General features: G+C 46.3%; 1 protein-coding gene across 1 annotated transcript; it reads right to left on the bottom strand.

The window, feature by feature from the left end:
* Positions 1-6,559: 6,559 nt before the first annotated feature.
* On the bottom strand, positions 6,560-13,840 carry Slc35b1 (solute carrier family 35, member B1). Its single transcript, XM_013038124.1, has 9 exons — positions 13,590-13,840; positions 12,861-12,964; positions 12,165-12,295; positions 11,847-11,877; positions 11,127-11,284; positions 10,184-10,310; positions 9,362-9,468; positions 8,125-8,278; positions 6,560-6,888 (listed from the first exon to the last, which is right to left on the bottom strand). Exons 1-9 carry the CDS (start codon positions 13,799-13,801, stop codon positions 6,836-6,838), a joined length of 1,077 nt encoding a protein of 358 aa, XP_012893578.1. The 5' UTR covers positions 13,802-13,840; the 3' UTR covers positions 6,560-6,835.
* Positions 13,841-15,167: the final 1,327 nt, after the last annotated feature.

The following is a 15,167-nucleotide window of genomic DNA, read 5'->3' as shown; positions in this document are numbered from 1 at the left end:
ATATTCCACCCTATTAGCCTGCTCCTTCTCTATTAACTTAAACTTACTGCTTAATTCATGTATGTTCCTCTGCAATGATTGGGCAGCTGTTAGGATTTAAGAACCTTAACGTGAAAGCCATCCAAGGAGGGAACAGTCAGCTCTATTTGAGGTAGACCAGTTAACCCCTGCACTATGTCCAAGCATTTTGTTTACTGTCTCCTTTCCTACCACCCCCAATGTGAATCATAAAAAAAAGTCCACCATAGTGGAAGTGTGGCTCAAGTGGTAGAGCATTGAGTGAAAAGGTGAAGCAAGAGCACAAGGCCATGAGTTCAAAGCCAATCCCACGCTCACATACACTAATTATAGAATAAAGAGAAAAAAAAAAGAGGAGAAAGGAAAGACACTGGTGTGCTACTTTACACTATCCAGCACACAGCATAGTGTTCAGCACATGGTCCATCACGATACCTACTGGTGCAATGTGTTGAATGAATAGAGTTGCTAGAAGCACTAAATGGAAAAGGGAATTCCAAGCCAGAGGAACTCTGGGCACAAAGGCCTGAGAGTAAATAGCATCCAAGGAAACTGCAAATAGTTCCTCATGAGTAGGGGAGCTGGGAGTGTGAGGTGGGTGGAATAGAAGCAGGCTGGAAGTAGCAGGAGCTGAGACAGGAAAACACACTCTAGTGGGATCCTGAAGGGCTTTTCATGCTGCATTGAAAAGGTAACTGTGGAACTGGACGTGATTTGGGAGTGGAGTGACAGGATCAGGTTCTTTATTCACAGAAATAGCTCTGGCAGGGTGGTAGGGTAAGGAGAATGTTCCAGAGGAAAGACAGAAGCAGCAAATAGAATCTTCCAATTCAACACCCGCTTTCCCCTTCCTGAAGCCCCTGGAACCCGCCTGGGATCTATTTTAGGAGAATGGTGCCCCCTGACGACCAGGTCTGAAACTGCACCTTTCCTGGGCCATCAAAGGAAATTAGAAAAACTTTGGCTCTGAACAAAAGCACCTGGAAGCCTAATGTCCTTTCGCAAGTTGTGATGAATGTGAGTGTGCCTTCCTAGGCAGAGAGGGGCCCAGGAGAACATTTGTTCTCATGAAACCAGAGACATACCCAAAATTTATGTGTCGTTTATCTGATATTCAAATTTAGCCTAGGATTCTGTGTTATTTGTTCAATTTGGGCAGACATAAGAGAGTGACTACAGATCCAGGAGGAAAATGAAACAGGATGGGTTATTGACATTGGATATCTCTGTGTCCTCAACCTCCGGCCTCCACCACCCACAGCTGCCTAGGACAACTCTAATTGCAATTGAATCCAATTATCCCACCCTATTTGGGAAATCATGTTTAATTAAATGAGACTGTGTGGTGGACCACCTGGTGACACTGAAGAGAGTTGGGGACCTTTTTCATAGGAAAACAAATCTCCCAGCTTGATATGTCACAACACATACACTTTTGTAGGACATTTTAAGGAGTTTCCAGTCTTCATGGATAAGGGAGTCATTTCTGCTAGTACTGTGGCCTGAATAAGGCACTTCAAGAGTCCTGAGTGAAAGGAAACCACATCTGGCCAGAATTTAAATTAAAACATGGTGCTTCCATTAGCACTGCACACTAAAACAGAGAAAATCAGAAGTGGCAAGAAGCTAGTGCCCCTCCCTTTTGGTTAGTACCTGAACCACATTCCTCTTTTTCCTTTTCCCAAAATCACAAAGAGGCAGGCCTATTCAAACAGAAACGGCCCGTCCTGTGGGCTTGTGACTCAGTGAGTTGAAGGTTCTGAGTCCCACTCAGGCCCCCTTCCTGTCTGTCCTGCCATAGCCCACTGGCTTCAGGCCTAGGACTGTGCTCTGGCAGAAGTGGGTTTTTCACCAGGGAGTAGCTGTCCTCCAGATTATATTCTGGACACTGGGGGTGGGGGTGGAGAGGGGCTGGGTGATCAATGCCACAGTATGAAGTCACTAGGGGTAGATCTTGGGCAGAGCTCCCGGCAGTTTCTTGGAAACCTCCACAGTTTACTTTCCTCCTGATCCCACTGAGGAGCTGAGGTCAGCCAATGGTATTTTGGGCTCTCAGAATGTCCTAAATTATAGACCCTTCATTTCTTCCTTCTATTTTTGTCTGCATGCTTATTTCACAGGGGGGCTCCACTGGGCTGCACTGTGGAATGTGGGCTCTACACTGCAAGGTGTTGTCTTTTGCTTTGGTTGGTTTTGTTGTTTTGTGTTTCTGTAACTATGGGTTGAACCCAGGCAAGTGGTTCAATCTTTTTTTTTGTCAGTCTTGGGGCTTGAACTCTTGGCTTGGGCACTGTCTGTGCACTTTTCAGCTCAAGGCTAGCGATTTACCACTTGAACCACAGCGCCATTTCTGGTTTTCTGGTGGTTAATTGAAGAGTCTCATGGGGACTTTCCTGCTCAGGCTGGCTTTGAACCATATCCTGAGTAGCTAGGATTACAAGTATGAGCCACTGGCAGCTGGCTGTGGTTCAATCTTTGAACTATATCCTCAACCATTTTTATTTTTTGAGACAGGTTCTCAATAATTTGCCCGAGCTGGTTTTCAACTTGGATCCTCCTGTCTTAGCCTCCTGAGAAGCAGGAGCCAAATGCCACTGCACTGGCTCACACCACAAGTTGTATCAAGAAATCAGTGATGTGTGAACAGAAAATATCATTGTATGCTGAACACCTTCTGCAATCGAAAAACTGATTTATCATCAATATAACTGAATGATTGCCAATTACAACTTCTTTGGAAGAAGAGAGCTTTTCCTTGAAACACAAAGTCCTTTGCTAAACTATAATGGTGATTTTTTTTTCTTTGTAGGTCATGGGGCTTGAACTTGGGGCCTGGGCACTGTTCCTGAGCTCTTTTCCTCAAAGCTAGTACTCTACTTGAGCCACAGCTCCACTTTCAGTTTTCTGGTGGCAAATTGGAGATAAGAATCTCATCGACTTTCCTGGCTGGGCTGGCTTTGAACTACAATCCTCAGATCTCAGCCTTCTGAGTAGCTAGGACTATAGGCATTGAGCCACCAGTGCCCAACTGGTGATTTCTTCTTTTTTTTTTTTTTTCAGTGATGGGGCTTGCACTCTGGGCTTGGACACTTCCCTGCGCTCTTCAGCTCAAGATGAACGCTCTACCACTTGAGCCACAGCACCACTTCTGGTTTTCTGGTGGTTTATTGGAGATAAGAGTCTCACTGACATTCCTGCCTGGGCTGGCTTTGAACTGCAATCCTAAGATCTCAGCTTCCTGGGTAGCTAGGATTATAGGCGTGAACCACCAGAGCCTGGCTGATTTTTTTTTCTTAATGGCCTCATTAAACAAACAAACAAAAAAAATGGGCTAATAAAGGAGGATGAAGAGGATGAATACAATTGAATTAGATTGTTGTGCAACTATGAAAACAAAACAATGAAAACCTGTGGGAATTGTTTTGAGGAGGGAGATGATAAGAAGGGGTGAGATTGATTGGAAGATATTGTAAATGTGTGGAAATGTAAACGGGAAATCCCCCTCTGTATACCTATAATGTAAGCTAATATAAATCAATCAGTAAAATTTAAAAAGCCAGGCTCTGTTTGGTATTTCATGTCAGTAATCCCAAACCAGCAAAACCCTACATGATGAACTAAAACTGTAAGGATTGGAGTGTGGCTCAAGTGATACAGTGCTTGTCTAGCAAATCTAAGGCCCTGAATTTAATCAGTACAAAACAAAAAGAAAACACAGTATCAAACAAAAAGAGAAGACCTATGTCAGTCCCCCAAATTATTTGGAAATTCGGTCAGGAATTGCCAGAAAATCCCAGCAGCTGGGATCCATTGGCATAGCTTGCTGTTAAGATGAAGTAGACCTCTGGAGAGAGGCTCACTTCCATTTCCTGCCTCCCACAGAACCATGTGACTTGCAGTTGTTGCACCTTGATGGATTTCCAGCTCCCTATCCCAAATACAGGCAGTCTGCTTCTGGCCCCTCTTTCCATAGGAACATCCGAAGGATGAAAGGGCAGGCACTACAGAGCTAGGAGAAAGCAGGAGCTCTGTAAATATATTTGCTTACTGTTCCTAAGGACAGCTGGTGTGCTTTTGATGGGAAGTACTGAATGATCCTTCAGAGACCTGGGGTAATTTCTCTGCCAGGACACCTGGGGAAAACAACCAGCTCCACTCATAAAATGTGCAAACTGTCCCTTGATGAGTGGAGTCAGAAGGCAGAGGCAATGGGCGGAGATCCAGGAGGCGACCAGAACTTGGGGACATACCCAGGAACCTACTGCAGGTCACGAAGCCTTTCCTCCCCTAGATTTTTCCATGCCTAAGAAGTGCAGATGTTTGCTCTGTGGGCTTCACAGGGTAGTAAGGAGCCAGCTGCTACTTCAAGTCCTTTAAAAAACAAAATGTGATTCCTTGTTTTAAGGCTTTAACTTTAAAATCCTTTCCCTAGGATTGCATCCCAAATCAAATTTTGGGGGTACTCTGGCTGCAGGTTAAGAGATACACAGGAAAATGAAAACATAAATCATGTTACTGTGAGCTTAAAGGAGGTAGACCCAAACTTTAACCAAAATAGACCTGAGTACAATGAACCCCACACTGAAAACACGGCTCAGGAAACTTCCATGTTGGCTCCCTCCCCTCTGCACATAGCTGACAATTAACTGCAGAGATAAGTCCTTTGATCTTTAGAAACCCAAGGCACCAGGCTGCCCAGGGTTAGTGAGCAACAAGGCCTCTGTTTGAACTTGCCTAGTATCAGCCCTGTTGTGAGCTAACGGGAGTTCTGACTTCAGTCAAATCTGGCATGCTCTGTTCCCGTGAAGCTGCAGTTAAAAATGCCACCGAAACAAGCTGGCAGCTTACGAAACATTTTCAGGAACCTTCAAGTGGAATGACACCTCACTTGAAAGCCATTGTCCTGCAATGTGTTCTCATTGGAACTGACCAGAGGCTGGAGACAAGAGTGGAAAGGGGCACCGAGGCAGCTGAAAATCCCTCTCCCGGCTTGGCAGCGGAGCCAAAGCTCCATCTGCTCCTGCTTTCATCTTCCCACACTCTCCTGTCAAGCCTTACCATGCCCAGACCCCTTCCTTCCACCTGCATTACTGGACAGTGATTTGGTTTCCTGTCTCCCTTCATTAAACATGGGGCCCACTAGAGTGTAACTGCTAGTCCTGCTTAACTTGGAAGCCCCAGACTGCTTAGTGTGACACCCAAAAGGAAAGACAAGTTAGATGAATAGATGGGAGCGTGAGTGAAAATGCCAAAACAGGGTTTCCCAGCCCACTGCTGGAAGGGGCAGACTTGTTCCATGAGCCAGCCACTTCTCTGCAACCAAGTGAGAGCCACCCTGACCCAATGAAACTCACTGGGTTCTGCCAGCTAGCTGGGAATGGCAGGGGGACAAGTCTGATAGGCAGAAAGTTGTCTTCTTAAACCAGCGGGTCCAGATGATGCTTGCCTTGCAGGCCCCTAGTCCTGCTGAAATCCTCTACCTAACCAACCCACAGAATGCATGCCACTCGAGCAGAGAAGCCACTAACTGATGAAGCCTTCAGGATGAAAAAGAGGGGAGAGGGGTGGAGAAAGGAATTTCAGCCAAATGTACTGCAACTTCTCAAGAGGGAGTTCAAAATGAAAGGGGGCCTTTGGGGTCAGAGCTAAGGAAATATGCAGCCCTAGGGAAGGAGAAGAGTGCAAGTGGGGCAGGGCTTGAAAGGCTGGGTGGGGGTGCAAGGCAGCACTCAGGAAGGAGGCCGGGCTCCCATCTGGAGAGCCAAGGGGCTGCGGCTGCCGAACAGATGGAGGCCAAGTTGCAGCTGGTAGAAACGCACTTTCATGTGTAAAGTTTGGTCCTCGGAGGATTGCGATTTCCAACTCTGAAGGCAGCAGTGGGCAGGTGGCTCCACTCCATGCTCCGCCTTCTCCCCCATTACCACCCAAAAACCCGACAGCGGCTCAGTGCCAGGACTCAGCCACCATGCCTTCCGCCAGCCTCCTTTCAACAGGCAGAAGCTGGCATGGTGACACCTTGGCAAAGCTAAGGATGGCAGAGCACTGCAGTGCTTTAGCAGGGGAATAAAAGGGATTAATCCAGCCTCCCTGGAGGGGACCAGGTGGACTGAGAACAGACGGAAGAGATGGAGGGGGGAGAACAAGTATATTCGTAGACCTTGCAAAGCTGCTCACAGGACACATGCAGGGTCTCGGTAGAGTTCTGGCGGAGGGGTGACAGTGAGAACAAGCAAAAACTCAGCTGACCCTGAGGCTCTAGACTTATTTCATCCCGACCTTACGGCAGTTCTTAAGAAGAGAACAGAGTTCTCAGGTTTTTCATGACATGTTTGCCCGCCCAAGCTCTGGAGAAGTGATTTTTCCATCCTCTGGCTGTAATAGCCAGCAGCCACCTGTCTTAGCACATTTAGAGAGCTGGCCCAGGGGAACAGAGGCTGCTGGCACAACCAGTCTCTCAGAGCCCATCTTGGTCATGCACAGGCTAGTGGGGAATTACCCGACCAACCATGCTAACCACAGAGCAGCAGCGTGGGGTGCAAGCTTCAAGCTCTGCCTCTTCCTCTCTTTATTTGCTTTAGATTGTACTCCAGGTCATCAGGAACAGAAACTTCCCACGTTAAAATCCAGATGCCCCTCCCTCTTTTTCTCTTCCTTTTCTTTTCTTTTTTCATAATATATGATTTTGTGGCTTTTCTTTTTCTTTTTTTTAAAGACAGAACCCAGTCCCTTATCATTACTAAAGTCCATTCTCCCAAGAGATGTCACTACTGGAGAGAGCAACCAAAGTGTTCTTGGAGTGAAGGTAGTCTCTCTCTTGCTAGTGGGATGTCTTCTTTGCTCCTTTCCCAAACTTGGCATCAAGACCCAAACCTACAGAAAGCAGAAAATGAGCTCAGTTTTATTGGAGGGGAAACCCAATGATTTGAAGGAGTCAATTTTAGTTCTTCAAAACTGGGAAGTAGCTCAGTGGTAGAGTACTTGCCTTACATGAGGCCTTGGGTTCAATACCTCAGCACCACATAAGCAGAAAAAGCCAGAAGTGGCACTGTGGCTCAAATGGTAGAGCACTGGCCTCGAGCTGAAGAGCTAAGGGACAACACCCAAGCCCACAGTTCAAGCCCCACAACTGACCAAAAAACCCCACAAACTGGGGCTTTAAATAAAACTCACAACACTGATTTTATATGACCTTCTCAGAGATAACAGATTATGAAATGAAAAAAAAATCCGCCAAGATACTGGTAAATACACACACACACACACACACACACACACACACACACACACGTACGCATGCACGCGCGTATGCATGCACGCACACACGCACGCATACAGAGACTTAAGTGTCTGGCTGGAGGCATGGTTCAATGGTAGAGTACCTTTCCAGCACTGTGAGACTGGAGTTTAAACCTCAGTACTGCAAAAGAAACACAATCTTTCTCTCTCTCCCTCCCTCCCTCCCTCCCTCTCAAGCTATTTTTCTCAGCTCATCCATAGCACCATGAGTCAGTAAGGAATAAGCACCTGTCCTGTACAGGATCTGGGGAAGGCCACATTACCCAAAAAAAAAAAAAAAAAAGCTTTCTTTTTAGCACACACCTGTAATTCTAATTTGGCAGGAAGCAGAGATAGGAGGCTACCCTGGTCAAAAAAACAAATAGGGTATAGTGGAATATGCCTGGAATCCTGGTAGATGGGAGACAGAAGTAAGACGGTGGCCTAAGGCCAGCCCCAAACAAAAAGCCAGGGGCTCTAACTGGAAAAGTAAAGCAAAAAATGCTAGAAGCATGGTGCAATGTTTGTCTACCAAACAAAAGCCTCAAGCTCAAACCCGAGTAAAAAATTTCCCTCTCTGGGTGTGGTGTATACACCTGGTCAGCACTCAGGAGACTAAAGCAGGAGGGTTTTGAGTTTGAGGCCAGTCTGACCTTTACTGTGAATCCCTGTCTCTTAAAAAAAAAAAAAAAAAGTGGGGGAGGGAGTGAGTTCTCTAAAACAACTAAGTAAATCTCAAATACACAAGTAAATGTTGGGGAAATACCATACTAAAGCTCAGCCACTATTCTTTTGTGGCATAAGGAAGCATCTGCTCTGGGTAGAACTTACCTAAGAACACAAGTATAGTGCCCACCCACTGCATGGAGCTGATGGGGTTGGCGAAGAGGATCACAGAGGCCAAAATTGTGAAGAACTTCCGAGTTGTGGTGATGATAGAGCAAGTCAGGGGACCAAAATAAACAACTGTCATGAAGATGAAACTCTAGAGGGTGAAAGAAAGGTGGATCAGGCTGGTTATTGGGTGTCTTCTATGAAACTTAAAGACAGATAGATACCAGGAGCTAGGTGCAATGACTCATGCCTATAACCCCAGCTGTTTAGACAGCAGAGATCAGGTTCAAAGCTAGCCCAGGGAAAAACGTTAGCAAGACCTCATTTCAACAAATCAGGTATACCGGGGCTAGGAAGGTGGCTCAGTGGTAGAGCGCTTGCCTTGCATGCCTGAGGCCCTGGGTTCGATTCCTCAGCACCACATAAGCAAAAAGAAAAAAGCCAGAAGTGACGCTGTGGCTCAAGTGGTAGAGTGCTAGCCTTGAGCTGAAGAGCTGAGGGACAGCGCCCAGGCCCAGAGTTCAGGCCCCACGACCGGACCCAAAAAAAAAAAAAAAAAAAAAAATCAGGTATAGTGGTCACAACTATAATTGTAGTTACCAGGAGGCATAGGTAGAAGGGCAAAGAATGGAGGTTCTACCTAAAAATAACTAAAACAAAAAGGGCTAGAGGCATACTGTAAGTGGCAAAGTGCTTACCCAGCAAGATCAAGGCCCAGCATGAGGCTGTTGAACCCAAATACCAGTACTGCCTTAGCCCCCCCCCCCAATGCAACCTTTTTAGGAAACCAATGCTACAAAAGGGAAGTCAAATTGTCCTGTCTTTAAGAGGGCTGGGAATGTGGCTTAGTGGTAGACTGCTTGCTAACATGCATGAAGCTCTGGGTTTGATTCCTTAGTACCACATACAGAGAAAAAGCAGGAAATGATGCTGTGGCTCAAGCCTTGAGCAAAAGAAGCTCAAAGGACAGTGCCCATGCCCCAGGACGGGCAAAAAAAAAAAAACCAAACACTAAACAAGGGGGCTGGGAAGGTGGCTCAGTGGTAGAGTGCTTGCCTTGCATGCATGAGACCCTGGGTTCGATTTCTCAGCACCACATAAACAGAAAAAGCCAGAAGTGGTGCTGTGGCTCAAGTGGTAGAGCGCTAGCCTTGAGCTGAAGAGCTGAGGGACAGCACCCAGGCCCAGAGTTCAGGCCCCATGACCAAAAAAAAAAACTAACCAAGGAACTCACCTGACCCAGGGCACTGGTCAAGCCAAAGAGCACGATGTTATAGATGACAACTGGGTACTTTTCAGCAAAGCTCAAGAACTCCCAGAGCTCCCCAGTGAACAGGATTCCTACAGAGAAATGTCAAAAGGAGAATGGTACATCTTGTATGGCATACACGCATGCTTATACACCGTCTACTGAAGTACCCAAAGGAGATGGGGAGCAGAAGTATATGGAGTGAGTTTGTACTGTTCCATCATGCCTCTCAAGTTTCTCCCTTTTTATTTGATTAGAGAAACTAAAGACTTGATTTTCACAAGAAAGGCGAGTTAATAATTTACTTCAAACAAAGTGATTGCAAGCAGAGATCCTCAGCTACTGCAGGGACAGTAAGCGGCAAATCTCTAGCTCAAAGAAGTTCCTAACACAGGTCACCTCCAGAAGCTCCTCCAATGACCCCAGAGTGCTGCCCAAAATGCTCTCTACAAGTACCCAGACTTGAACAATTAGGGAACCTTGGTTTCAAAGTAAACACATTCATGACAAACTCTCTTCTATGTGTATCTAAGTTTGTTTCCTGTGAGCACTACACCAATACTCATTTGCCTCTTGAAAGGGAAAGCTCCCAGATACTCCATGTATTTTACCTGGCACAGATCTACCCCTACTGTGTTAGGTAACAGATAGCAACAGACCCTGCTAGTGCAGGTTTTTGGGGTTTTGGACAAAAGGGCATCTCGAACCAAGTCTGGTCTAAGCCTGTGCATCTGAGCCAGGGATGACTATATGAGAGAAGTCTGCCCTCTGGTGCTAGGTGGGAAGAACAGCAGAACTGCTCCTTACCACCTCCCAGTAGCAATGTCGACCAAAGGTTAATGTTCAACATCATGTGGTTGGAGCCTGTTTGGTAATGAGCTCGCATGTGGTCCTGGGAAACACCTGTCAGTCCATCCAGGGTCAAAGACAAGAGCTGGGAAAGAAAAAGGAACAGTCTACAGTGAGCTGACCATCAGAGTCCCTCCCAAACCCAGGACACAGGATTATAATCCTCAGGTTCCTCAAAATGCAGAGTTCACAGGCCAAACAGGAAGACATGCTATCTGTCCTTCTCCAACAGAATTGAGAGGCTGAGCCACATCATCGTACTGAATTCAGGAAGCCAACCACCTCCAAATAGAATGCCTTGAAACTGCTGTACATGAGACTGAAATAGGCTGTGTGAGCCACCCCCTTCTTTTGCTAAAGCTAGAAAGAAAATCTAGTCCCAGCAGGTTAGCGTTTTAGCTTGGAGTATAGTGACCCAGAGAATGAATTCTGTAGGCAGACTGCCTGGATTGGAATGATGACTCTGCTCCTTAAATAGCGTGTGATAAAGGGCAAGGGACTTAATCTCTCTGACCTTAATCTGTAAGATGTAGACTGCTGTAAAAAAATTCAATCAATTAACTTGTGAAACACTTGGAACAGTGCCTAATACACAATGACCCCTGCTGTATTATTTCCAACTCTGCTTCCATGTTCTTTAGAAACCCAGTTGAGAGAGATACTAATCCTCCTCAGCTCTCAAGTCTCTATGACTTAACACAAGGATCTGGACACAGGCCTCTGAATTCTCTTCACTAGGGGAGCTTGCCTATAGATAAATATTTCAGGCTTCCCATCAGAAAGGAAGTGCAAGCAGTACGACACCCTCTCCTGAGAAACACTGGTCTTCTGGCTGCCTTGGTGGGTCTGTCCTTTGGTTGACTTTGCCAGAAAAGGTTTCCCTCTTAGCAAGACCACATACCAGGAGCAGCTCTCCATAGCCAATTGTATGTTCTTCCATTCCAACTACTTTCTTGGGTTTGTACATGAAAAGGGCCACTCCAGCCACAATTAGCAACACACATAGGTACTTGGCCAATGGGTACTTCTTCTTCAAAAGAGTCACCCCGAGGAGCATGACTACAGTGGAAAAAATAGTGAGAAAAATTCAGGCATCCACAAGCATCAATGACCCCAACACCCTTCTCCTAGGAGCCAAGAAAGCCTCAAGGAGAAAAGAATGTCTGGGAAGGAAGATCTATAGAGAATAAAAGTAGGGGTGAAACATGTTGGCATCTAGATAAAGATGATTGAGCAATATTGCTGAGTAGAGTATAAGGTGGGGAAAAGGTAGAGAGCAAAGGTGAAAGGTCCAAGAAGGAATAAAGTAGAGATGGGGAACAGTAAAGAAAGGGGAGCGGTTGAGAGAAACAGATAGCCAAATTGAGATGACAATGTAAACCCACAGAATACAAAAATGAGTGAACATGTGAGGCAAAGTAGGTCTGCCTCTAGCTTCTACTGAGAATTACCAGCTTATGCACATCACGGAAGTCACACAGATGACAAGACAGGCAAGGAGAAGGCCTGGAGGAAAAGTCCCTGGAAAGGCCTATAATGGGATTTTGAAACAAAGAGGGACAGAGAACTCTAGCAGAGGAAGAAAAAGGACAGAAGATGGAGACCATCTTCTTCTGCTTACCTGGGATTGGCTTGCAGGATTTACCAAGGACCTGAAATTAAATTCAGCAAATAATTTCTGAGCATCTACGATGTGCCAGGAACTGTACTAGGTGCAACAATAAGATGAATGTCAGGCCAGCACCAGGAACCTCAGCCTCACAAAGCAGCCCTATCATGACCCAACCCACCACTAAACTTCAGCTGTTTATACACTGAATTCATCAAACACACTCTCTCAGGACTCTTTTATTTAGGTCATCACACACCTGAGGAAAGACTCCTTAGATAATTTCAAAACAATTTCTGAGCCAACCCTCAGCCCACCCTGAGGTTTCACCTGAGTTGGGTAGTTGACAAACTGTAGTGCTGAGTTGCTGGAGACCATGGCACCCAGATAGGAGACAGAACAGGCGGCATAGAGCCAGCTCCGAGTACGATCCACCCTGGCAGTGTCAAAAAACTGGATCACTGGGAGAAGACAAAAAAACAAAAAAACATACAAGAGAAACCTAGTGGGGCTAGGATGGACCACTAAGCAAAAGTTGAGGCCACATGAAAAGAACCTATCTGTCAAATAAGACATAAGCTATTTCTGTCCTCTTAGACTGGGAAATCTGTGAAAATTATTCAACTCTCCAATTCCATTTAAGCCTGACACGTGATCACATGCAGGGTGCATGTAGGGATTTCATTCAGTTCAAGAGAGGACTTATCTCTGCTGGTTGACTATAGGGAACAAAGAAAGCTCAAAACATGTTTGAAGCTGACACATAAAGGAAAGTCAAAGGAAAAATTTTTAAGTATTCTCAATAGAAATTTGGAAGCAAAGACCAATTCTCTGAACATCTGTGACTCAGAAGTTGGTCTAATTTGTGGGTATAATATTTTAATCTCACTTCACATTAGACTTGTAGACTACACAGAGTCTATATGAGGGTCAGGGAAAGTTAGACCTCAGAGTGGAATCAATCAATGCTTAATACCCAGAATGGGGGAGGGGAGTTCCCCAACAAAATATTATCTAAGTACTCACAGATCTTGGCAAACATAGCATTGATCACACACTGGATGAAGACCAAAGTTAAGGCAAAGGTGAACGTCTCCTGTTTGGCTCCCTCTCCATACTTTCCTCTTGTTCTACGATGAAGTGCATAACAGAGCAGAGAAATGAGTATATTTCACTTACTGTCATCTAGAATGCCTACAGCCACTGAAAGCTTTGAATTATCTTGTCTCTGGAGGTAGAGCAAGAGTTTGTAAGGGATATTAAGCTCATTTACAAAAGGAGTTGATGTAATTGGATCTAGATACTAATTACCCTAATGACTCCCCATCTTCCCCCTCAGAAAAAGAATCCGTAGAGGATGGAATTAGCGGAAACAAGGAAAATCAAGCAGTGGACCCAAGTACCCCAGGAAGAAGGTATCCAAGCTAGGAAACAAGGCTGAAGGCAAAACAGGCTGCCCACAAACACCTGGGGGTTCCAAAACACTTGGCTCGGGTCGTGGAAATCTGCTAGAGAATTAGAAGTCCCAGGTTCTTGGACTCAACCATGGTAAAAAAAAAAAAAAAAAAAAAAACCATGTAAAGGAAGAAATACTATCAGGTCCTGAGAACCCTAAACATTAAGTCTAGCGTTTTAGAATTATGGGGATAAGAGGAAAGCCTGGGGGCAGACAGGAGGCCCGAGCCCGGCCTCGGGCTGGACAGAGGGTGCGGAAGCGAGGCAGGTCCGTGTTCCCATTCCCAGGGGTCCGCTCACATCTTCTCCTGCAGGATCCCATAGTAGAAATAGCAGACAAAGACACCCAAGAAGCAGAGCGGCAGGCGCAGCCGGTCTGGCACCAGGGATTTGCTAGCGGCCATGAGACGCCCAGACGAGTCGACCGGAGACCCGCTCACAACCGGCAGCGGCAGCGGCGGCGAAGGCGGCAGCTCCAGGCGGACATCGCCGACCGGCAGCAGAGGCCTCATAGGAGCTACACGCGACCATGCCTTAGTAGGACCCAGCAGTCAACTCCAGAACTGCCAGCTTAGGGTTGCCAAGAGGAAAAGTCCTCGAAATCCAGAAAACACTTGATGAGAAAGAAAACAGGCTCTTGAGATCTTGGCTCTATTCCTGGTGGCGACAGAATTCAGCTTTCTCGAGGCTAATACCTCGATTTTTTATTTTCAATCAGGCAATGTTGAGGACCACTGCAACCCGGAGCTCGACGGAGTGGCCTAGAAGATACGCGGTCGTAGAGTGATGACGTATAAGGATGTGGAGGTCACCAATTGGTTGGGCTGTGCGAAGACAGACAGGTGGGTGGGGACGGGGGCGGTGCTGCCGGGGGAGCGAATTAAAAAGTCTCCGGGTGGACATCCCGGCTTCTCCTGGGTCCTAACGCCTTGAAACGTTTAAGGAGCCTCAACGCCCTCTAGCGGATGCCCACCGTCAGTGATTCAACTCCGCTCTACCAAAGTGCTCAAAACCTGGCTTTGGAGAGTCCTCACGCAGTTCCTGTGCTTCCTATACTAGGAGCAACGCAGTAGACGTCAGCTAGATCCGGGGTCTTGTGAGGGAAAAGGTGGGACAGTGTACACGTGATGCTTAAATTCTGAGCCACAGTTTTCCCAGTCTGTAAACTAGAAATCTTTAGTAAACAGCTTTGTCACCCCTTGACTGATCTGAGGATCAAAAGAGCTGAGTTTTATTAAAGTGTTCTATAAACTGTAAACGGTGCTGTGCAAGTTGAAGGGATTGTCATTACCCTTTCTCAACTCCTATCTTATTTTCTCACATCTTGGAAGTGAAAATGAAAGTTCACTGAAGTGAAATTTCAAGGCTCTCCAATTTACCAACAATGGACCCAAAACTAACTTCCTCCAGCATCTTTCACATTAAATCCCTCATTCGACCCCTCCTCCACCCAAGGGCTGTGTCTCCAACCTGCTGTGCCAAACTGGCAGGGGCCAGACTGACCCCGATTCTTTCCACTCAATCCCCGTGTATTAGCCCAATTCTCAGGCAACCAGTTGGACTCTAGGCTGTTTTGTTTCTTCTAGCTGCCTGCTCTTTGGCACTGACTCAGGCAAAGGAAGGAAACATTGGGCAGTACCACACCCATCACTAGAGGTCTGACTCACTAAGACTTTGGGGGCAAGCCAGCCACCTTAAGGGGGCTTAGAGAAGTTAGATCCAAGCCAGCGCTGGTGGCTCACGCCTCTAATCCTAGCTACTTGGGAGGCTGAGATTTAAGGATCACAGTTCAAAGCCAGCCCAGGCAGGAAAGTCTGTGAGACCCTTATCTCCAATTAACCACCAGAAAACAAAGTGGTGCTGTGGCTCAAGTGGAAG

This window comes from Dipodomys ordii, unplaced genomic scaffold, assembly GCF_000151885.1.
Source record: "Dipodomys ordii isolate 6190 unplaced genomic scaffold, Dord_2.0 Scaffold7, whole genome shotgun sequence".
NCBI lineage: Eukaryota > Metazoa > Chordata > Mammalia > Rodentia > Heteromyidae > Dipodomys > Dipodomys ordii.
The sequence above is the reverse complement of the archived record's forward strand: the minus strand, read 5'-3'. Positions and strand labels throughout refer to the sequence as shown.